Genomic DNA, 24680 nt, shown 5'->3' with positions numbered 1-24680 from the left:
AATGAGTTTCAAATTCTGTTAAGTGCACTGCTAACAGCAGGCAGGAGCTCAAGATGACAAAATTGATACAAACTGCAGCTTAAATCAATTTACTTTTGAATTCTGGGCCAATTTTGGTTGAATTCAGCAACTATGGTGCAGTGTGTTGTTCATATATACAATGAAGCGCTTTGAATTCACTACTGCAATATGCTTGTTCTCCATAGCAATGGCGGCCTCTTGGTATATGATTGTTATATTATGCAGGAGAGTGCTGTGTTTCTATATTAAGTAACATTTCGATGGCGGAAGAGCAAAACCTCCTATCTGAAAAATGCACTTTTTTGAGAAAACTAAAATAAACTTGTTGTTTTCTTTCAGAATGGTATTTGTTAAGGATACCCAATACATAATACACTGTTTTTGGACTATATTACTATATTATGTGTTAACAATACCGTAATAAGGGTTAGGGTTAGAGTACCATAATAACCATACAAACATACCGTAAACAATACCATATAATATAGTAATATAGTAATACAGTAGTTTTCTCAAAAAAGTGCATTTTTCAGATAAGAAGTTTTGCTCTTCGGCCATCGATTTAGGATATAGTTTAAAATAAGTTTAAAATGGGAATAGAGAATGAGATAAAACACCTCGTAAACCAGTAGACCTCCAACTTGTACTGTATGCGAATGTACTTGGATGAAAAGTTACTGATTGGGCATTTAAAATGTGTGGCTATAAAAAGTGTTCATTTTCAGAGAACCTCAGACACTCACATAAGAGCACACAATTATAAGCATTTATTGGCACAACCTCTCAACAATCAAAAGAAAAAAAATAAGCCACCCATTTCTGGGTGTACGGGAGTGAAACCATCATGCCCAGCCTCACTATGCCAGTATGCGGAAAATACAAGCGCATACAACATGCAGACACACATACATACAGACGGTGAGACACTGTCCACGCTGTGCTTACTCACGCATAGAATTAAGTGGTGTCAGACTCCCTGTTGTCGTCCACATGCCAGCCTTACTACCATATCTCAGCTGTGATTTACCTTCTTTTTGCTGGTCCCACAAAGTATTAGTCTACCTAAGGTGATACAGACAGCATTAGTGTAGTTAACACAACATGACAATGACTTTTGTTCTCACTCAACTAGTAAATCACCACAAATCAGCCTCATCTCTCTTACTGGCTTGCTCTGTGCCTTACTTGTCTTTAAAGGACTAATGTGTAAGATTTAAGGGGATCAATTGGCAGAAATGGAATATAATATTCATTAGTATGTTTTCATTATTGTGTATAATCACCTGAAACTAAGAATTGTTGTGTTTCTGTTAGCTTAGAATAAGCCCTTTATATCCACATAGGGAGCGGGCCCTCTTCCATGGAGCCCGCCATTATGCATCGCCATGTTTCTACAGTAGCCCAGAATGGACATACCAAACACTGGCTCTAGAGAGGGCCTTTCGCATTTGGTGCAAGCCACTGTAGGTTCTCCTACATGCTTGAGAGGGGAGGGATATTCAGTTGGTTGCAATCTGCAACCTCACCGCTAGATTCCACTAAATCCTACACACTTTAAATTACGTGCTTTTTGAAGCAGGCACATTATACAATATGTGATGAAGGCACAGTGGGACACAGCTGAGTTGACTATGCCTTTTCATAAAATGTCAGAACATACATTCACATTCTTTTGTAGTAAAAGCAACACTTGTTTTGTCATTTTTAGCTTACACAATGCTCTAAAGTGGCAACAGGTTTTGGCAGCAGTTACATCTGCTGTCTAAGATAAAATCGTTTCCATGTTTCTAAGTTTCTTCCTGAAATGACTGTCTGCAGTGATTTGCATCAGAATATTTCATGCATATATATGCTTTGACATACTGTACTGTAATTTGGATATTAGGTTTTGCTTAGTTGCCAATGACCATTGCATTCAAATACACACATGCAACACAGTCATCATAAGTAAATATAATTAATATTTTTCATCAGCACACATGTTTTTACTAAATAAGAACAAACTCACTTAATGTGGATGACGCTTGAAGAAACAAACCACAGCAAGAAAAAAACAAGTGAAGTGATCACATGAAGAATGTGAAGATGGCTTTTATAAAGTTGATCCTGTTTTGTGTTAGAATTGTCCTCAAGTTTTGGAGGTTGCGGTCTCAAAATGCCAGTGAAACACTATGTGCGGACAGTGTGTGCATTTCTAGTTGGATGAGACGTGGATGAGTGAAGTGAAGTGAATGAAGAAGCATTATCTTGAGAAACATATATACAGGCCTACCAGACATACATACGTGCACATATTGCAAAACTAAAAGATTAAATTCCTCTAAAGTCTTTGTTTAGAACTTTAAGAATTTATTCTTCCCTAAAGCGTGCTTGAATGACTAACCCTACTCCCCCTGCCAATCCCTGACCATCCAACACGACTCTCTTCCGGTCTGCTCCACCCTGATTGAGCAGCAGAACCCTGGATTACACCTTGTTGCAGGGGGAGCTGGATGCCCTGTGGTCTCCACTCCACAGTGTCACAGTGTCCTCTCTGCATCAGCTGGGCAGGTCAATGAGCAGGTCAGTGATAGGTCTATAAGCCACGTCTCAGGGATGTGGTGCAAAACACTTTTGTTTGATTGGATGATCTACAATCAACGACTGTGCACTGCCCCCCTCAGATGTCTGTAAAGTCAGTGGCAACTCCAAATGCCAAATTCATGCTGGGCTGCCAACAACTGCCAACCTCCCTTAAGCTTCTAAATACCATCTGCCCAGTGCTTTTAGGTGAAAAGTAGCTGAGTAGACACTTAAATGGGGGAATGAGGGGACATCTGTGTCCACAGACCATGGCATGACAGCTTAGTGTCATGTTACGATCACTGTGTGCCAACAAAGAATGTGTAAAAACATGGTTAGCGTGCCCTTTGATTAAACCTAAACCCTGTTCTTTGGCTTTGGCACCATGATGGCACAGAGAGCTGTGTACATGCGTCACCTGACATCACCGGCTTTGCATGCTCAGAAGTTGTAATGATTGATGCTAAAATTAGATGAAATCGGAAGAGAGACTAGATTTGGATTCATAATGACTCATCAATGAAAGTGGAAATGAAAGTGATGACTTGAATAACAACCTTATCCTCTGTTTATCTCTCTTTCAATTCCTGTTTTGCTGATTGCTCATTTTCTCCCCCGATTCATGTTTATTTCTGCCTCATTGTATGTTAACATCAACTGTTTTTCCATATTTTCCCTGAATGTGTCCTCTTGCACGCCTGACATTGCCTTAAATTTTCCTCAACACATTTCCTTTATCTTGTCTTTCCTCTCAACTTACTCCTCTTTCCAGCTGTCTTCCGTCTCTCAGAGAGCTCTCCAATAACCGCAGCCTGGACAACCTAGACTGCATTGGGGGTACAGGCTCATCTTTGCCACACTGGGATGATGATGACTTCAGCCAGGCCTGCAGCACCTTGGGCAGACGTAGCTGCATGGCACAGGTCAGTGCTTGTGTGGACAAGACAGACAGGGATTGAATTAAATGTGGTGTTTGTGAGCTGTGTGAGCCCAAATGTTGCATTCCTGAGTCTGTTTCTCTCTATCTATTTGTGTCTCTTTTTCTCTCTTTAGTTCAGAAGATCTTTCTATAATGACTTAAGAGTACATTTGTACATGCTGAACATTTACATCACTCAGCTTCGAGCAAACTTTCTTCTCCTAAATCACCAGTGAATTTCAAAGACCCCTTTGTACGCTTTGAGCTACTAACACTAATTTACATCATATAATTTGCATTTTCACAGATACAGCTTGAATGACATTAATAAAATGGGCTTCCAATGAACAAAGAATCCCCATTTTTCAACTGTATCTCACATTAATGTTATAAACCTCAAAGCCAAATGAGTGACATTGGTACTTTAAAGTCTAATTCATCTACTTACATAAGAGCTATTAACTTCACCGTGACAAGGTCACTGAGATGATGAACAACTATGCGAATTGGCTCTGATCTTTTTCAATGAACTAGTCAAATGAGGCAGTGCAAGCTATTAGTACAGGATTTGCACCCAGTCTCTGACAGGTCCCTGCATGACAACAAATTTGTCCAGTATATGAATTTATAGCTTTCATTTGCATGCATAGCAGCATACAAAGCAAATGCAATATTTATTAGAATTTAGACTAATTTCAGCTCTGTCCTAAGTAAAATGAACGCAAAGTGGGACAAGTGAAAATCGCCTATACCCAAAACTTGAACATGGCTTCAAAGTGTGTACAGTATAGCTGCTATCACCAGATTATCTGCTTCATTTTCTCTTCTGGTATCTCTCCTCCACTTCCCCGTTACTTCCTTCTATTACCACTTAGTGAACCATCAAAATAACTTTGATACAAACACATTTATAACTCCTACTGGCTGTTTCTGTCAGGCACCAGAATATGAAACCCATCATCTGCAAGGCTGCTTCTTACTCTTCAAAAGAAATCTCACAAACGACTGACTTTTGCAGCATGCAGTTGCTGTATAAATCATACTAAAAACTTTTGAAAGCGATCCCTCTTTCTTTGATGTTTCCTTTGTTTTCTGTAAGATGACAAGTCTTATATAGTGAGCCATGGAAGAAATGTCAAAAAAATAAAATGCATTTTACAGATGAAATGACAGCGCATCCAGGCACTCTGCTTAAAGGGAAGTAAGAGGAGCAGCACTAGTTCTACTGAGGTTACAGAGCTCTGTGCTCTGCACTGCTGAGCAGTAATTGTATGTTTTCAAACTATTAAACTTTTGACACTTTTCAGTGATTGCAACCAAACGTGTCTCAAAGGTGGAGAGTGCCATACAGAGACAGTCAGCGTGACAGTTAGTGGTCATCTCCAGTGTTCAAGTGCTGTTAGGAACAGCCGCTGTGGTCAAAATGAACCCAAACTGTTCTCCTTGATACACATACTGCTACATCTGTACTAATCTGTTTTGCTTTTTTTCTCCGTCCAGCTACGGGACCTGGATATGAGTCATCATTATGAGGACCGCAGCTCCGAGTCCACATATAGAGATTCCCGTTCCCATTCTCAGGACAACCCGGAGCCTCCAGACTTGCCCATGCCTACATGCTTCCGATCCCGCAGCCACAGCTATCTAAGAGCCATCCAGGCTGGCTGTTCCCAAGATGACGACACAGCATCCATAGACTCAGGCTCACCTCCTCCAACTGACACCACTGTTCACACCTACAGCACCAGCAGTGGTGAGTCACTGGCCGCAATGCGATGCATCTTGGCTGAAAAACAGATTATAAATTTGCTGCAAGTGAATTAATTTAACCTGATAACCCAAATAAAGAGGGAAAAATGAAGAGTTCTTACCATGAATTGATGACAGTGTTGTTTATAATGTCTTTCTAATAATTTCATAGGTTTTAATAGCAATAAAACAAAAATAATATTCATATAAACCGTGTGAGTACTAACTTTTTTAAGACAAAAAAACATGATACATTAAACCTTGGTATATATTTCTAATCACCCTTTTTCCAAAGTGACTCTGACACAGAGGCCAAATTCTTGTTTTGATTTTTATTTTCTAAAATATTTTTTTGATGCCATAACTTTGACATAACCTCAGTCCTGAGTGGGACACTCGTCCTCCGACAGGCACACACCAGAATTTTTAGCTCAATTGCAGCCTCTTTTGCCCATGCATGCTAGACGGCCTTTCTACACAGTGGAAGACATGGAAAGAACAGTTTGGCTCTTACCTGATAGCCACTGGCTTGGACAAAGCCCCAAAGGAGAAACAACTTGCAATTTTTCTTCAACGTTTGGGGACAGACAGACCACGCATCCTACCCACACGCACAGGTAACAATTTAAAACCAGTTCCTCTCCCCCTCACAAGCTCCTTACCAGCTTACCGCTGCCAAGAATTGCTATCAGACAAACCTAAGAGAAAAGAGCCAGCAGGCTGCTGACATGCACACGGCTGCAATTAAAGTTATCAAACCTCTGCCCTGTCAGTTGTTTGACAGCCAGGTATGGAATACATTGCTGCTCCCAAGATGAAGCATCACTGCGGATATATATATATATATATATATATATATATATATATATATATATATATGTGTGTGTGTGTGTGTGTGTGTGTGTATATATATATATATATATATATATATATATATATATATATATATATATATATATATATATATATATATATATATATATATATATGTATATATGTATATATACGTATACGCATACGCATACATACATACATACATACATACATACATACATACATACATATATGTATATGCTCGATTATGTGAATTTCACGATAAATCCTTTCTGCTTTTTTTATACTTTGCAACTTGGGAAGTAGGTATGTTTATTATTTTGCAAAAAATGCAGACCGTCCTTACACCTACAGGTGGGAATTCACATATCAAAACAGCACAAGAATGTACTGGGCAAGTTGCTTGCCAGCATGATTTTGAATTTGAAGTACCAGGGGAATTGTGCATGATGACACATATTAAGTAGAGAAGCGTTTGACAGGCAGTTGCTGACAACTGACTGCTCCCTGAGTTCAGAATTAAAGCATGGATTTATGTGCAGCATTTGCTTGGGTTATTACCATAGAGCATCCACGTCGTGGCGCTCTTCATCACAGTCTTCAAAATAGATCACAGAGCACATGGTGCTTTCAGTGTGCTGTTAGAATTTTTCATTTTTGTGCATGTTGCTGTTGGTTCCAAAATAGTGCTAAACATGCCAGCCATGAATGTTGGTTACTGATATTGGTTGTTTTTTGTTGTTGTTGTTGTTTGTTTGTTTGTTTTTTGAGGATATAAAGACAAATCATTTGTATTTAAACTGAGTAAGTCAGCTTTTTGCCAGAACTTTTTCAGTTTTAATATTTTTATTGTTCTACAGCCTTAAATCCATCAGGTAATGTAGTGTTTTTAGAGTTGTGTTTCAGTGCAGACCGGAGTAAAAACAAAAACAGAAAAAAACGGACGCAATAGAAGTAGGTCCCCAAAAAATGATCTCTAATACAATATCCATGTTTTTTTATTAATACCTCTCAAAAGCATCTTAATATGCAACAAATTATATGTACCGTCATCACACTGTAGAGTTTAAGTGTCCGAGGCGCCCTTGAAGGCACCAGTAGACCCGCCACCACGCCTCCCTTGGGCTCAGAGAGACGCCAAACAAAAGGCAACCAAACCCGGCTTTTCTTCTCCACATAGCCGTAACAGTTAATGTCGACTCCGGTTACTGCTGCCCTTAAAATATTTCAGTGACGTTGACTCTAGACCCCGCTGTGCTGTGTTTTTGTCTGCGTCTGACTGCAGGGTAAGTATTTTGACGGGTTGTTATTGTTGAAATGCTATGTTAACTGTGCTCAGTTTAATTTCAGTTACTGAAGTTAGTAACCGTTAGCTTGTTTGTTTGTTACACTGGATGCCTTTTTATACGTTGACCACTTAAACTTGAACTGTATCAACTTTAACTCTTAGTTACGTTAGATACTTTACTCTCGGATCGTGGCTTCACTCGCTCTCAGCATCCAACAGGGCCAACTTTGAAGGTGGTTTACATCACGGTGTGTTGTTGACCATGAATTTAACATCAACTTCAGCAGGTGCCTCAGACTATAACGTTCAGCGGCATTAACATTGACAGTACCGTTGACTCCCGCCGCTCATGTCATCTATTCGTCTGTCTTGACATGGACTCTCAGTACTTTCAGAGTTAACATTTAAATATTTCAAATTCCTGCCCTACTGTAGCTAAATTTAGAGAGCATGAATGAAGAGTGAGACGAAAAACTGATTGAATGCTAGACTATTAAGCAAACATTTAGCTACATTAAACAAACACTTGCTGCAGTGGATCAAACCGTCTGAAACAGCTCTACCACCATCATATCTCCATGTTCTAATATATATATCTGATTGTCTATTTGCTCACTTATAATCTGTTTTTATCCAGAAACATTTTGTGGTCTATCATGCTTTGATGCACTCTTTACCATATTAATAAAAGAGTATTTCCTACCATGTGTTAAGTACAAAGTGCTCTGTTGCTGTCCCCACTATGTATGCTCATGTGTGCTCTCATGGCTGTGATGTTCCACCATCGAGCCAGTGTAAATGAACAATTATATGTAGTTGTCTGGATGGCTCTCTAGCTGCCTGCAGTGGGGGTGTAACGGTACACAAAATTCACGGTTTGGTATGTGCCTCGGTTTTGGGGTCATACAGCAGGAAAAAAAGTTTAAAAAATAACATTTTGGTCTGTCATTTTGAAAGATGTAAGCATCCAACAGTGGCTTATTGGCCAAAACTATTACTGAAACAGTTTAGTTGTGCTGCAGTGGAAAAAGAAAACAACCTTCTGTTTCTTGCAAGGAGTCAGGACACCTGCTGACAGCTGTTTTATGCTGATTTATGGTCTTAACTGTATATAAAGTAGTTCAAACTAGCTCCACCTCCAGCACCTAAAACAGTAACATGCTGTTTAGACATTGATGCTTCAGTATTAATAACTTATCATGTCATGTATAATAATATGTCAGTCAGAGGGACCAAACCACTACTTTTAATTTCATACTTTTTAACTACATTTTTCTCTCTCAGAACTGGTTCTTACAACGTGCTGTCTGACCATGTCAGAAATCAAATGTGTTCATCATTGTTCTGAAAGGCTTCACTCAAAGGTGGAGTGAAAAGCCGACGTCACAGAGAGAGGGAGGGGACGGGGAGACATTCCACAATCTTTTTCCCACCACTGGCTTTTTATATGTAGATCCTGGAATACTTAAAATATATACATATTGATATATTTAAAATGAAAACAAATACATGTACCGTTACACCCCCAATATTCACTTATCTTCATAAAAGCTGTTTCTTTTTGGTAGTTAAAATGGAAAATTTCACCTGGGATTATTTGAGGGCTGCCCCACTTTTCTCCCACATGTGGCCTGTGTATTGCAACATGGATTAAATCCCATTTTGAGATCGCATTTAACAAAAAAGGCCTCACAGTTTTATAGCTATCCTTTTTGTTGAAAACTTCTGATGTGATAATTCATTGGGATAAAGGTTGTGGTGATAGTTTCAGGCAACGTTGCCCTGTCTTGTGGCTGGTATTGGATTAAACAATGCAGATGGGTCAACTGGCAAGCAGCAGGCAACTTGGCAAGCAATGCTAAACTGTTTAATAGAGCAGCATAATCCACCTTTTTGTCTTTAAATGTTCCTGCATCTTATTCAGCTCCAACTGACAACAGGACAGCATCACTTCAGCCAGTGAGCTTAAAATTTATATTGGTACTGGTTGAATAGTTCAGTGGGCTTCATAAGACTAGAGAAAGTGTCATCCTCAGTATTTATTGATGAAATAAGCAAGATTGGATCAGGGTTCATCATTGAAATTATGTGCCCAATGAAGGGATGTATCCATTTAAATTTACAAAAATAAATATTTGAGACCAAAGTCTCTTTACTGAATCATGGCTAATGTGATGACACACCAAGGACCATAGTGTACTTTCACATAATCTGCATTATTATCTGTTCTATATGCATTTTAAAGCAATTAGGTTGCTCTGACTGTGGGTCAATAAATGACATCTCCGTCTAAGTTGGCTACAACAAAACATCTGTCTGTCAATCAAGTGTAAGAGAAATCCTTAACATAGAAATTCTGTAATAAGCACAATATTTTAAACCTTGTGTTTTGGGAACTAAAAAATATGTGTGCTACCAACAGCATTGATGTCATTGTGGGAACTGTGGTTGGTTAATTGTTTCTTCACAGTTTTCCCATAGCAAACCGTAAAGTGTTATTAACAGGGAGGAGACCATTGTGTGGGTTTTTATAAAGTATTTTCCTATTTTCATGGTTTTCTTTCACATCCATTTACCATAACCAGCGATGTTAATGTAGCAAAGATATAATACCGGTATGTTAGTATGCATTACTCTGCTAATGCATCACTATCTGTGGGATGCAATTACAAAGTGATGAGAAACTTCAGTTTTTACACTGGTGAGGAAGTGAGTGTAGAGCAGTCATGGGGTTGTTGGAAACTGTTTTCAGCTGCTGCAGCTTTTCGCAGCTAATTGTTTTCCTGCCTTGGAAATCACATCTTGAACCAGGCCGTGCTGTGGACAACAGCACCACTGTCCAGATGGCACGAAAACAGCAGTGCTCAGTGCCCACTCCAGATTCCGCTCCAACATTTTGGCACAAAGCATCTGGTTGTTTCTGTTGTTAAATTCCCTTCTGAAGAGCAACTAGTCATTTCTACTGAGTAGTTCTTGTACGCAGATTCAGCTTAATTAAGAAGCAACAGTATTTGGCCTCATGACAACGTATTTAGCTCTGTTCTATGGTACTGATGAGTGTTAAGATTTGGAAAAGGCTTTGTCAGCACTGGCACTACTCTCAGTAACTGGTACACACTCAGGAGTGTGTTTTATGCTAGCGCAGCTGTGGTTGTGTGTGTTGCTGAGTTCTGTAGAATAAGCAAATACAGGAAACCGTCTGAATTAGAGCATGTGCCACTTACTATCTGTCTGTCTGTGGGAAGTTTCTGCCGTGGGTGCATTTTCTGGCATTTTTAAGGCATTTATAATGAATAAGCTAGATTCTGTTTTCTATACTGTAATCAGTTTGCTACACTATGAAATTCAGTGTTTTTTTACTCCTCAGTTTCATTGCTGAGATCATCCGGGATGTGGTAAAACCAGTAGCCACAGCCAGAGTATGAACAGTAGACATTGTGATTGAACTTCAGACTTGTTTAAAACCTGTTTTATCACTTATGTGGTTTTCTTTTACTCTCCATTGATAACCTGTACAGAATCACTGCATCTAATCACTGATATATCCTGTATGTAGACGCAGCAATGTAAGCAAATATCTGATTACTATATGTAGTCAATATTTGTTTTTTAAGGCAAACATGGCACATTAACATTTTCATCTTAAATGTGGTGATTTTAAGAATTGTGGCCATGGTATGTAGTGAGCGGGATGTTTTAGCATTGAAAAATATACTTGACAGTGCTCACTGGTGCACGACAGTGTTTCCAGATTAACTCAAACATATGTTATCTTTGGCATCTCTGTACTGCAGTTTCCTGCTGTTTATCTGCTAACACATTTTGCATTATGAATATATTTGTGATAACATAAAGCTGATAATATTGGCCTGGCCAATGAATCGGTATCGGGCTCTACTACTTTATCTCCTGTCCAGTCTCAGAGGCAGATGGCTTGTTTTTCGTGGATAAAGCAGATTCTGTGGTATTAAGACTTTAGGGTGAATTCTGTTCAGAATGATGAAAGCATGATGTGACACTTGGAGAGCTGCATTGTAGGTATCCAAATGCAGGGACACACACACACACACACACACACACACACACACACACACACACACACACACACACACACACACACACACGTATGCCCTCTCACACCCAGTCACAGTGACATTTATCCAGGCGACTGTGAATGCAGGAGCGGAGCCAGCGCATCACATAACTGCCACAACAGTGACGACCCTGTTCTGTCCAGCATCTATCTCTGTCAAGAGGGAGAACATGGACAGTGAAAAGCTTTATCAGCAGGTTTTCCTAAGGTAAGGGTGGTGGTCAGAGACCAGTGGATAATTCATGGCTAGTGGTATGTGTAGCTGCGATGGATGCTAAACTGCAGCTTTCCCTAAAATAAAACTGTAATACTGGATTTCTGTCTTGCAAAATGCCAAGAGTGGACGAGATCTATTCAGAAATGGTGACAGCTCTGGATATCACTGTGATGCTGTGGTTGACACTATCTTCTTTCTCACCATCTTCACTTCCCCATCTTGTGGATGTCAGACAGACTGCAAAGGTAGTTTCCATCTTTTAAAATAAGGACCTGAGGATGTGTTCCAGCTGTCAAAGGATCACACTTCATAGCTTCCCTGAGAAAGCCCAGGCCAATGCATTGTAATGCATCCTTATACATTTGGACTGATGTTTGTGTTGTAAGCTTATATTTTGAAATAAGGGCTAGACTAGGGTGTAGTATTGAAGGCATAGCCAAGATTTGGGGATGGTCCCGTTTGGATGTCATCTCTGTTATTTACAGATGATTTCAGTGCTCAGGCTTTATTGGAACGTGATATGAGTGCATTGAATCAGTTTGCTAATTTCTAGTTGCTAGTTTCACAGCTTGGAATAGGGCCTGCACTTACAGTTCATTGCTCCATACTGGCAGAAAAATTAGCCTGTCCTATTCAGATGAGCAGTGTAGGAATTCAGATATGTTTGAGGTATTGTTTAAGAATAAGGATGAAGAAATCTCGGAGGACTGGACACCTGTAAGTAGTGGACCCAGTCTACCATTGGCTGCAGTTAACGATTATTTTAAGTATTTTATCAATTAATTGTTTAGTCAATGAAATGTTACAAAATTGTGAAAGAATGGCATTCACAAAGAAGCCATGGTGATGACTTGAGTTTGCTTTTTTCTGACTAAAAGTCTAAATTCATAAAATATTAAATAAGAGAATTGAGAGGCTGGGACAAGACCTTTGGTATTTTTGCTTGAAAAATTATCATTAAAAAATTATTTGTTCATTAGAAATAGTTTCCAATTAATTTTCTCTCAGTAGACTAATTGTTGCAGCTCTAGAGCAAACCATAACTCATGCTAGGTTCACTAGTGCTTTCTCACTATTTGCTTTCTCACTAGATTGCTTTCTCTCCGTCAATAGCAGACTGAAACTAGAATAGCATGTGTTTTACCAAATATGTGACCAATTCCACGAAAGTAGATGCTAGTTACTTTTTAAGGAAGAGGACTGTGGAGCCATTCAGTGCAGTTTAAGCTAGTATGAATCACTGGAATTGCTGACTGACAGCAGTGTGACAACTCAACTAACACTTCAAGCCTGTGGTCTGATAGAAAGATATGTAGAAGGTCACATGAGTTTCGTGTTAGGTAAGGTTGCATACACATCAGAGATAAAGCTAAGAAGTGGATTACAATGAACAACAACCCTTTTGTTTGAGTGTTTTCCCAGCAGCTCACATGTTTGCTGCAAGGCTTTTTCAAAATCCTTGATGACTTCTCAAGATTTTTTACCACACAATTCAGTGAAGCAACATGATAAACACTGTTTGCCTCATGCAGTGCCCTAGAGGGTTAGGAATGCATGTTTTCTCAAGATCATTTCCTCTCATCTCAAAGGGAAACGTTTAGGATGTCAACGCAGGAAACGTTCAGGAGGTTATGACTCTGGTATTATCATTTTTGTTTTATGTTTTTTGTCGCTTCAGCTGTTCACAATAAAGAACGGCTACGCTTTACAAAGAGGTATTGGTCCACTTATCTGAGTCCACTAGACTGTTGAACACCACTTTGAGATAGATTTTAAAATGTGTTCATTTAATTATATGTCATATATACAGATGCCGGTTTGATAGATTCATCCTAAGACACTGATCATGTAATTTCATGGGGATGGATGTGTGGTGTCAAATAAAGCTTCTGTTTGAGGGATTATATAGTAGCCACAGGGTTTATAATGTTACAGTAAAATTCCCTGTTTAGACCGGTGGTTTCAGCTGTCAGGCTTTACAGTTTGCCTTTACTGTGCATGTAGCATAGGGGGATTTCTGTGGCCTCTTGATAGAAGTCACCATAGACTATGAATGTTCCTGTAGGCCCACAGATGAGCCTTTTGAGTCTTAATGTGATCTCTCTGCATGAAAGTTCTTCTGCGCAGTTCTGTTACTTTTTGTTTGCATTTTGCAACCATCTTGATGAATGACATCTGCCAATGCAATGTCTGATTCATGTATTAACTACACACCATCGTTATTTGGCAGTACTTTGGACAATTGTCATGTGTAGTCCATTAACTTGATCTGTTTTGATTCCCTGTTTATGTCACAGGCTGAATTCCTCTTAACAGGTCATTTATTTCTTTTCCCACTGATACAGTTCAGACTCTAAGACAATGTATTCATTGACCTCATCACAGCCAGTTGATTTGGTTGATAAGTGAATGACTGGCTGAATTGGCAGTGAAATAATGTACTCTCAACAGGCAGAGGACAAAGCAAGAAGTGGAGATGTTTCACTTAGCCTTTTTTTTTTCGCAATAAAATCAGCTTTTTATGTTGTGTGCTGAACTCATGCTGTGTGGATTTCGTGTAAGCCTACATAACAGTTCCTGCTATAAGGAGCACAGCTTTAGATTTTTAACCCAGTATATGCCACCCTCTGATGATGAAACTAAGCCATGTAAAATAGTCCTACATTAACAAAGCTTAGTGCTTAGTGCCCAATGGCTTTTTTTTAAATAGATTTGCCAGTTCCCCAAGTTTCTGGCTTGTCACATTCTCATTGGACTTCTGTCCTTTGTGTCACAGTGGACACTTAAATAACAATCTTTAAATCACTGTTGAAGGGAAGAGGAATGAACATCTTTGCTTTTGTTACGTTTTAAAATGTTGCTCTTACTAGACAGAGTTGTCTGAGTGGTTTCTTTACTTGCTTCCTCCTTTATCTCTTTGATTTATGTACCTCTCTATTACCTCCTTCATAGCTGGAGGCACATATGTCCTGGCATTGGGGAATGGTGAAGATACTGGTAAATGCTTCCTTCAACTTTTGAACCGTATTCGGTTTTCAGAGTCAGATGGTCAACAAATTGCTTCACTGAGTTTATCACCTATCTCATGATCAAGTCTTTGAAGCACAACGTGCGTGATTTCATTTAGTCACCTGCGTGGAACAGTATGTTTTTTCAGTGTTCTGCCTGATTTAATTTTCCGCTTTACGGGATGCTTCCCTAATTCTGCTGGTATTCCAATTTTCATGCAACAATGTCCCTGTGTAGTCATGTAGAGTTCTGCTCATTCGGAGAAAACTTAGAACATCTTAGAATGATGATGATAAGCGATTATGGGGATATACATATTTTCTCCTTGTACATTCCTGATTTGAGTTCATTGTGCCTAGACATGACCAGATCACAAAGATTTTCTAAAACTAACATCTCCATTGCGGTCATTTGTCACCCTTTTCCCCTTATTTCCCTCTTTCTCACATGTTCTTTTCTTTTATCTCTCTTCTCTTTCAGTCTCTACATGCATAACCACCTGTAAGAAGGCTGCTCCTCCGCCAGTGCCGCCCCGTACAACCTCCAAGCCCTACATCTCTGTGACGGTGCAGAGCAGCACAGAGTCGGCCCAGGACAACTACCTTGATCAGCAGGACCGAAGGTCAGAGGTCAACAGCCAGTCAAGCCACGCACATAGCAACTCGTCTGACAGTCTTGACAGCACCCGTGCCAACAGCCTGGCCCGCGGAATACCCCGCCCTCCACACATCATCCCCACTCCCATCGCCACCCCAAGAGAGCCACTTGCCCCCGCCACCGCCAATGCTGCCACTGAGACAAGTGACTCAGTAGCCCAGCATGAGTCCCTGAAATCTCTATTAAATAAAGTGAATCTAGTGGCAGAGGAGCCCCTAGTGGCCCCAGTACCCAGGCGGAAACTGTCCTCCATTGGCATACAGGTAGGTGATGGGACTATTGTAACTCATACAAAAACATACTAACACAGTCAGTGTAGTACTGTTGTCACAGTGTTTTCTGATATTCTGCCATTGAGCTTGAATCCAGGAAAAAATAATAATTTTTAACAGTAATCCTCTGTGGTATATGGGAATGTCTGAGTGTGTCACATCAAGCCCAAAAATGTGCTTGCAAGCTAAAGGTCTCATTAGGGTGAACCTCCCCCTATCATTAGAGCTGGCTGTATACTGTAGTATAGGAGGCGGAGAATGCATATTCGTCTTTTCCCTCAACTATGACTTTCTGTTCTGTATGTGCTGAAATAATAGTCCTTCTCTCCATTTTTCCAGACCCTGCGCATTACAAAACTCAGTCAGGGTAACCATTAAGCTTGACATTTTATTGAAGAACAAGCACAAAATTATGTGGATTTTTCTGTTTTTTCTTCTGAGGTTTTTTTTGGTTTATCATTTGGAAAATTAAAATCCCCTCACAGCTGTACTTATGCTACTAGCTTGAAGTCATTGATTAGGGGTCTATGGAATTATTCATGCCAAGATTTTCATTTCGTTTAAACTTAGTCTGCAGTTGTACTTTTAATTGAATTGCTTTTAATTGTTTGTTCTAAGGTTGACTGTATTCAGGAAGTTCCACGAGAAGAGACCCCACCACTGGCCAAATTTCAGTCAATCGGAGTACAGGTGGAGGACGGGTGGCAGTAAGTCCTCTTCCTGTCCTTGTAACAACGTGAGGAATTCATATTATAGCTGACTATTTATTCTCTTCACAGGAGCTATTTTGTGTGTCGTATTGGTGTTGTTGAGCAGATTCCTGGCATGTGGATTTACTATTTAAACTTGCTTCTGCATACTGTATATTTGAGACCCATTTCTTGGTTATTGCAGTGTGGTTTGCATTCTGTGCTCGTGATGTTTTGAATGCCAGGAAGTTCTGGAACACCACATGCCTTCCTCTTGTATTTTCTTACTTTTGCATGCTGCATTTGGAGTTTTGTGTGTAACAGCTGCTCTGAGTCCTGACTCATATTTGATCAACATAACCAGCTGAACCAGATATTGCTAAAGATTCTTCAGTCAAGCGCTCATTTTCATTTTCTGACTTGTAAGCATTTCCTGAGTGACAACAGGAAATGGTTAATAATGTTAAGTTAGACAGCATTTACAGCCTGCCAATTCTTTCAATTACCCAACCAAGCTTTTTCACCCTATGAAAACTAGAAACTAGGCTCTCAGTGATAATTGGTCTGTTGATGCCTGTCTGAGAGTACTACCATCATTTATACAGATCCCAGTCTCTCATCGATCCTGTTTATTTATATCTATATTGACCAGTAGAAGTGACTCAGTGTTGTGGCTCTCAGAGGAGCAGTGCTTGTTTGTTCCAGTAATTGAGAGACCATTCTTGAACAATTTATTGTTGTCTTTGTCCATATAAGTTGTTTGGCAAAAAATCTGAATGCTTGTTCAGTTGAAAAAGACCCTTTGTCACAGTGAGTTTCACCCTGTTTGTTTCAGGCTCAGTCGCTCCAGTAGCATGGCCTCAAAACAAGAAACAGACTCAGACACACAGGACATCTCTGTCATTTCCCATGTCAATAATGCCAAACCCACTCAGAAGAAAGTCATGGTCAATAGTGCCAGCCAATCCATGAGCTCCCCCCCTGGACAGGACTCATTAGACAACGGAGGCACCACTGGTGACACCTCCTCACCTCCACCTCCCAGACAAATCCTCAATCGCTCCACCACACGAAGTAGCTCTTCCTCTTTCTCAGAAAGTCTGGACCCAGCGCTGGACCCCTCATCACTACCACCTCCAGACCCCTGGCTGGAGAGTGGGAATGGAAGTAACAACAGCGCCCCCCAAACTGTAAGTGGGGGAACGCTATGTCGGAGAGATGGCCACTGGTTTCTAAAGCTGTTGCAGGCCGAAACAGGACGCATGGAGGGATGGTGCCAGCAGATGGATCAGGAGACCAAAGACAACCAGCTCTCAGAGGAAGGTAAAGGTGGCAGTATACCGCAAACAAAATTGCATTTGGACTGTTTTCAAAGGTCATACTGCTTTAAAACAATGCATAATAATAAATGCCAATGCACTTTGTAACTCAAGGTGTGTTTGTTAAATCGTCTCCACACCAGCTTGAGTTGCAATAGAGGCAGATCCTCCTCAAAATAGTTTGTAAACTGAAAACAACCAGCTGAAGGTGTCCTTTATATCGTGGGGCAGTGAACAAGACAGTGTGAAAGTTTTTACAAATTAATCTGGTTAAGCATGGACACTGGCTTGTGCACACACATCTATAGGTTTTACATGTGTGAATAAGATTCTTTGACATAACAGAAAAGGATATGGTCATGCAGCATTAGCTGCTCGAGATATAAAAATGGTAATGGCATGACCCATTTCTATTCCAGCGATAACGTCCAATTACATTTGTAAAGGTTTACTCTCGGGTTAGCATAATGAATGTCCATCTCTTATGTGGAGCCACATCCAGAGTTATTTGGCCCAGAAATAGTAGAACAAAGCCAAAATGTACAGTCAAATCATTGCTGAAGTCAGACATGTGCAGAGCCTCTGAATGAACCCTAAATCTTGAACCTCCTTACAGAGGTCTGTTGCTGTTTAACCTCATCACGTGGTTCAGAGCTCGGTTATAGGGTTCTGCCTCAGACTGTACAATCGCTCTATCAGACATACACAGCATGGAGGGGATGATGCGGTAATACCTGGGGTTACCACACACAAGCAGGCCTGTAATCCCCAGAATTACACAAATCTACTCTGGAACTGATTAAACCTCCAGATTAAATTAGTGCTTCAACATCAGCCTGACAAGCCATACAGCAGTGAGAACACACACACAAATGCACACTGTATACACAAACACACAAATAGTGTGAAGGCTTTGAATGCTTAGTTTTTATCAGAAGCACTGGATCAATTTATGAACAAGACACTAAGTGTCTGTGAGTCTATACCCATTTTTTTATTTATTCAAAAATGAATGTCCGTGTGTGTGTGACCTTTTATGGTAAAGTAGTTGGCATTAAATCTGGTGCAAATCTGTAGTCCTGAGCTGAGTCTCACCACACTATAATCACATTGCCATAACTTCGAAATCCAGTGATCAGATAGGAGTCCCAATTTTGTCAGGGCAGATGTTTGTCCTAGTTTTTGACACAGCAACAGACTAGCATGGTGAACACTGATGGACAGAAGGCTGGAGTATCTATATAAGCTTAGATGCCTTTAAAGAGGATAACATTGTCCAATACACTGTAATCCTCTTCATGCCACCCTGTGGAGCAGGTTCAGCAATGCATTGCAAGGCACACCTAAATGTCTATGGTTGGTTTTGGTTTGGATGGTTATTTACAAGAGAACACTTGGTGTAGGTGATGCTGCTGCTCTATGTGCAATACATGCAGGTGTTAGTCTTTTTATCATCATGTTTCCTATTTTAAAGTTGAAAAGCTGGAATAACATGATGCATCTGAGATTTTCACTAACATGTGTATTGATTTTTTTCTTGTGTGTTCCTCTCTGCAGTGCTGGGCAAGGTCCGCAGTGCAGTTGGAAGCGCTCAGCTCTTAATGTCCCAGAAGTTCCAACAGTTTCGGGGACTGTGCGAGCAAAACTTGGTGGGTATCATCTTCTTGTGACACTTCCTCTCTACAGGTCTGCAAAGAAGACCCAAACCCAGGAACCCATACCCACAACAAGACTGAGCCAAACCCAGTGTTCTATTTTAGTTCTTCTGTCCTCTGCAAGATATGACTTGACAAACAAAGGCTTTCTCACAATTGAAAACTGACTAATCTGGGAACAGCCATGATACACAGTATATTACACATGGTGAGCCACAAGCACAAAATAAAAGGAGCTTATAATAAGCCAATAAGCCATTCCTCTCGGGTGACGTGTTAAACTGGCAACGGCATGTGAATTGAAGCCAACTACTGGCACATGACACTCTATAACACAATAGCATCTCAAATTGATAAACCATCTGTTTTACCTGTTGCTGGATATGAAGCTCAACTTCCCAAATATTGATCAGATGAAACCGATAAACTCAGAACTTCTTTACCAACTTGACTGAACTTGACTGTTGAAAAACAATAATCCAGAACGGTACAGGCAAAACATTTAACATAGCATGCAACCTGTATAGGTACAATCAAGCATTATATGAGGTCATAATGGTCTTCAGAGGAATTCATTGTGGGAAGGGAGAGACATTTTTAGATAGATTATATTTGAAAGTAAGAAAATCAAGCCCAAAGCTGTAAAAAACCCAATCAATGCTTGAAGCCTGATATTTTGACAGGACCAATCAGGCTCGGGCCAATTAACAAGAAACCCACCACAAAAGCATCACAGGAGCATTCAAAAAACACAATAACATGGCCACATCAACAGTCTATTTTAGGCTACTGTTAAATGCTATCATTATTACTGTTTCACAATGAACACTTCACATTCATTGATGTCACTGTATTGTGTCCTGTGGTGACTAAGCGGTTTCATCTGCATCAGTGTGTAATTCCCTTCTCTGCTGTTGCAGTGGCTCAACGTCTTGTATTACATATTTTGCTGAAAATGCAAATTGAGCAGCTCTTCCGAAAAGCTGCTTAGTATACCTTCATCTGTAGATTGACTCAATTAGGAATTTGATCATAAGCAATAATTCCTCTCCTGTTTCATGAACTTCACAGATCAGTTAGCATGATAAAACATGGCACACGTTTTTCCCAAAGTGTGTGGACATGGATCACAGCAGTGAATGCAGCTGCTTCAGTATAAAGAAGAGAGCAGAGCCTGCACAAACAAAAGCTAGAATGCCTGGAGCGTTACAAACAGTGGCTGTGTCAAGGAAAAAAAGAAGTCAGAGCAGGATTTACTGTCTGCCAATCTGTGCTGGCTTTGCACAAACAAACACTAAGGCAGCTGTTTGTAAGCAACTAAAAGGTCAGTCTGTTACCTTTAGTGTTAACTTGAAAGAGGACCCTGAATGATACCATTTACTTATTTTTTTTAATTGTTAAAAATGTCCCTTTGTGTCTCTTGGCTCAACATACGGGCACATTTTTGGCTATAATGAAGCATTTATAGCATTTTCAGTATTTGTTATGTTGCTGAAAAGGATTAAGCCCTATTGTGGCTCTTTATTTTGTTGTGGAGTTCAGTTTGACAAAAGAATGAAGCTGTAATGGCTCCCTCTAGTGATAGATATGGAAAAAGCAGCATTTGCTTATGTGTGTGTGATGTTTGACGTGTGGGTATGGATTTCAAGTATGTAACACAGTGCTGTGATTCTTAACAGCTAGACTAAACTACTGAAATCACAGCCAATTTAAAAAGAAAAAGAAAAAAAAAAAACATTTAAGAAGTAATTTCATCAGACCCGCCATCCATCCAATCACACATGAAACAAACAAACCACCCTCTTCTAGATGTGTCCATAATGCCATTTCTGTCACTGTAAAGTCAAACACACATTTAAAGGCTGTTTTTCTTTTTCAGAAACCATAACCCATAACCAAAACAATATGCAAACTGGAAGATAAGCAACACACCATCCCCCATAACATTCAGATAGATGTGTAGTGGGGTAATGGGCTCTGACTAGTTGCTGGTTGTAATGTTGAACAAACAGGACAATCTACACCAACAAATAGAAAGAGCAGAATAAAAGACCACGGGTATTTTTGCAGTTAGTTTAAAAGTTGTGGCATTAGTTTGTGTGAATTACGTTTGATCAGGTATTGTAAAACACTTTCATAAATGCAACCTTTTTCCTGTCATGTGAGGCAGTTTATTTTCTAATATATTTTTTACATTCCACACTATAGCATTCACTATGTCCTCAATCCTCATCGTCCATTCATTGTTCATTCATTTTCATTCCCTTCTTTTGGTCAGAATGTGAATGCCAATCCGAGGCCCACAGCCCAGGACCTGGCTGGTTTCTGGGACCTGCTGCAGCTCTCCATCGAGGACATCAGCCTCAAGTTCGATGAGCTCTACCATCTCAAGTCCAATGACTGGCAGCCTGTGCCATCTGCGGCTGCCCAGTCGCCCCCTGAGCGGAAGGTACTTCCCACCCCTGCTGCCCAGTGCCCTGGCTGGGGTAGGAAAGCCGCCGAAACCGGCCTCTCTCCTCCCACCACCACCACCATTTCTCCCACTCTTTTTTACACCCCCCCTCCCTCAACTTACCCTCCCGTCCCTGCGTGGGATGAACACTAACAGGGTCCTCCCTGTCCAGTACAAAGGGACCAGAGAGATCCCTTTAGACATGCATGGAAAAAAATCATCTCAAAGAGGGCTGTTGTCGGTGTGTTTTTAAGTGTAAAGCCCTGCTTTGAGCATGCATGTGTCGCTTACTGATGTGCTTGTTGCAGTGGAGCATGGCTAAGATGCACTGGCTCATGTGACAGAATGCAGTCTTGCTTTTGCTCCTTCTCTGTTTAAATGTCTACGCTTGTGTTTGTGTGTCCTGTGTTGGTTTTGTTTGTAACTCTTTGTTGTGTGTGTGTGTGTGTGTGTGTGTGTGTGTGTGTGTGTGTGTGTGTGTGTGTGTGTGTGTGTGTGTGTGTGTGTGTGTGTGTGTGTGTGTGTGTGTGTGTGTGTGTGTGTGTGTGTGTGTGTGTGTGTGTTGTTAGTTCATGAATCTTTTAACTGTTAAGCTGCTCTTGCCTTATGTTGCTTTGCAGTGCAAATGCATCAGCTCTGTGTCTCGTGATCCTTTTTATTGTGCTTTAATTTTGATCCAGTGTGCCCATCAATTCATGTTACCATTTCATGTCTTTGAAAATTGTCATACAAATGACTGTTTTTCTCAATTTTGCCTATTTTTACCAGCTGTCTATACTGTCAGTGTTTTTCTGTTTATCACCTAAAATCACTGAATATGATTTGAAGCTTTAACAAAAACAATCAGCACTGGCATACTGTCTTTGTCAAAGTCCTGTCTGCCAAACCTGCCTGAGGAAATAGAAGCTCTTGAGGACAGTTTCCATATTACACTCTCTCACTGTCTTGTATCTGTCTTTTCTCCTTTCTCATCCCTTCACACATCACTCTCTCCCTCTTTCCTCTGTCTGTCATGTGTCATCAATGCAACTCTACAGGACGAGGAGAAGGCGGCTCTTCCAGCATCAAAGAAGCCTGGTAAGGGAAGACCATCGCTGGGCCGCGAGAAGAGCGCCGACTCCTCTTCAACCTCTTCTTCGGCCTCTGCAGAGAAGCAGAGACAGGAGGCTCGCAAGCGTCTGCTGGCTGCTAAGAAGGCTGCCTCGTTTCGCCAGAACTCCGCCACAGAGAGCGCAGACAGCATTGAAATCTATGTCCCCGAGGCCCAGACTCGCCTCTGAGAGAGACACAGAGAGAGAGAGAGAGAGAGAGAAGGATGTAAGGTCGGATCAAAGGACAGATAAGTGTCACTTAAATACCTGGAGAAAGGAGAGGAAAACTTTTGCCATGCAAATGAGCTACTCTGAGTAAAAATGGATGGAGGTGGGGGAAGGAGAGATCAAATTCCCAGAGTTCAGGGTGGGGGTCAATTTGGGCATTTTTGACTCACTCATGCAGTTATAGGCTGGTCCTGGTGGCGTCAAACACTTATTTATCAAAACAGAACATGAAATATTGAACTTTTGTGGACTTGACAGACTACGAAGCAGGAGACTCCTCATTTGAGGCTGCCATTGAAAACCTCAGCTGATGAACTTTGACATTTCTTGTTACTACTCTTGATATCATAAAAATTGTTAATGAAGATATTGTTATTATGATGATTATATCCTAAAAAATCTAAATGAAGACTGTTTTAAAGGTTCCTCTATCTTGGCTATAAGATCTATTAAGTGGACAGAAATTGAGCATTTATGCTTTTCTGTCTCCCATCGTCCTCCTCTCTTCCCAGATCATTGGCCATCTTGTAGCTTTGCACAACACCGCCTTGTGGCCATCACACAAACTACATCCACTGCGCAAACACTACAAACTCACACCTATGTATGTCTTCCTTGTATTTATTTGTTTACTTTCTTTTGTCCTTTTTTGTTTTGTAAAAATCTCAGTTTAGATCAGGTTATTATGAATATTTTTGGACTATGGTATAATGAAATTGAAAGTCAGGTTTGAAGGGGTATTTATATAGTTCCTAGCAATTAACCCTTGTGTGTGTCCTTCAAAATGTTTTTGTGTCAAAGATTTTAAACACTGGTGAGAATCTGTAAAGTTTAGTTTCTTAATGGTTTTGAATGAAAGCAAATCCCAATATCAACAGCCACCGAGCATGAAGATCTCAGTCATTTCAGTCGGAATGATAATGGCCACAATACTTATTTTCATTGTAGGGAAAACACATGTAAACCTCCCTTTTAATCTCTTTTGCTTCTCTCTGTCCCATTAACATAGGTTTTTATTTTTTTGCTGTAGCTGTAGATAATATTTCAATCAGGATTTTTATTCCATCTGTCTGTTTAATGCTTCTTTAAGTGCTTTAATCAACCTCACTTGGCATGCAACTCATACATTTGAAATGAATCTAGGGCTTTCATTAGAGCAGGCTGAGTGTGCAGGATAATATTGTCATTGTTTGTGGGGACACACATTAAGATGTGTTCTTGCTGTTATTTTTATACTATATTCTCCAAAAGCATTTTTTCTTTATTTTGCTTCCCATCACTCAAAAATAAATCAATAAATAGTTATTTGCTACCATTATTGCCCCCCCCCCCCCCCCATTTAACAACATCCAAAGTACCTGCACTTTTTTACTCCAAGAAAGAATATTTAATTAAAGCATTGCATACATTAGTCATTGTGTTTTTCATCACTTATTAAATGCTGCTTGATTTTATTTTATTTTATTTTTTTTTCATGGAAGACTGCATAAGCCAAAGATGAATTCACTGTTTCAAATTCATCTCATGTATTTAAATGTCAGCCGCAGGGAGCTCGACAGTAACAGTGTTTACTTTGAAAATAGATTGACAGGACAGTAGCCACAGAACCACACGTATAACAAGTT

At 40.1% G+C, this 24680-nt stretch overlaps 1 protein-coding gene across 5 annotated transcripts in view; it reads left to right on the top strand.

The window, feature by feature from the left end:
* The window catches only part of dlgap4b (discs, large (Drosophila) homolog-associated protein 4b), a 114409-nt gene extending 91294 nt beyond the window's left edge, over nt 1–23115 (top strand). Inside the window, exons 6-14 of one of the 5 annotated variants that reach the window (XM_042406122.1) lie at nt 2476–2583; nt 3356–3506; nt 5003–5255; nt 15173–15612; nt 16240–16328; nt 17146–17633; nt 19187–19278; nt 21563–21733; nt 22774–23115. In XM_042406122.1, coding sequence (XP_042262056.1) covers nt 2476–2583; nt 3356–3506; nt 5003–5255; nt 15173–15612; nt 16240–16328; nt 17146–17633; nt 19187–19278; nt 21563–21733; nt 22774–23016 — 2035 coding nt within the window. In that variant the 3' untranslated portion in view covers nt 23017–23115. Of the gene's footprint in view, nt 1–2475; nt 2584–3355; nt 3507–5002; nt 5256–15172; nt 15613–16239; nt 16358–17145; nt 17634–19186; nt 19279–20355; nt 21525–21562; nt 21771–22773 lie in introns of those variants that run through there. The other 4 variants (XM_042406124.1, XM_042406123.1, XM_042406125.1 and 1 more) reach the window with 4 other exon arrangements.
* The last annotated feature ends 1565 nt before the right edge of the window (nt 23116–24680 follow it).

The sequence above is a fragment of the Thunnus maccoyii genome, chromosome 3 (genome assembly GCF_910596095.1).
Source record: "Thunnus maccoyii chromosome 3, fThuMac1.1, whole genome shotgun sequence".
In the NCBI taxonomy this organism is placed as follows: domain Eukaryota; kingdom Metazoa; phylum Chordata; class Actinopteri; order Scombriformes; family Scombridae; genus Thunnus; species Thunnus maccoyii.
Note: the sequence above shows the minus strand (reverse complement) of the source record. Positions and strands in the feature narration are given on the sequence as shown.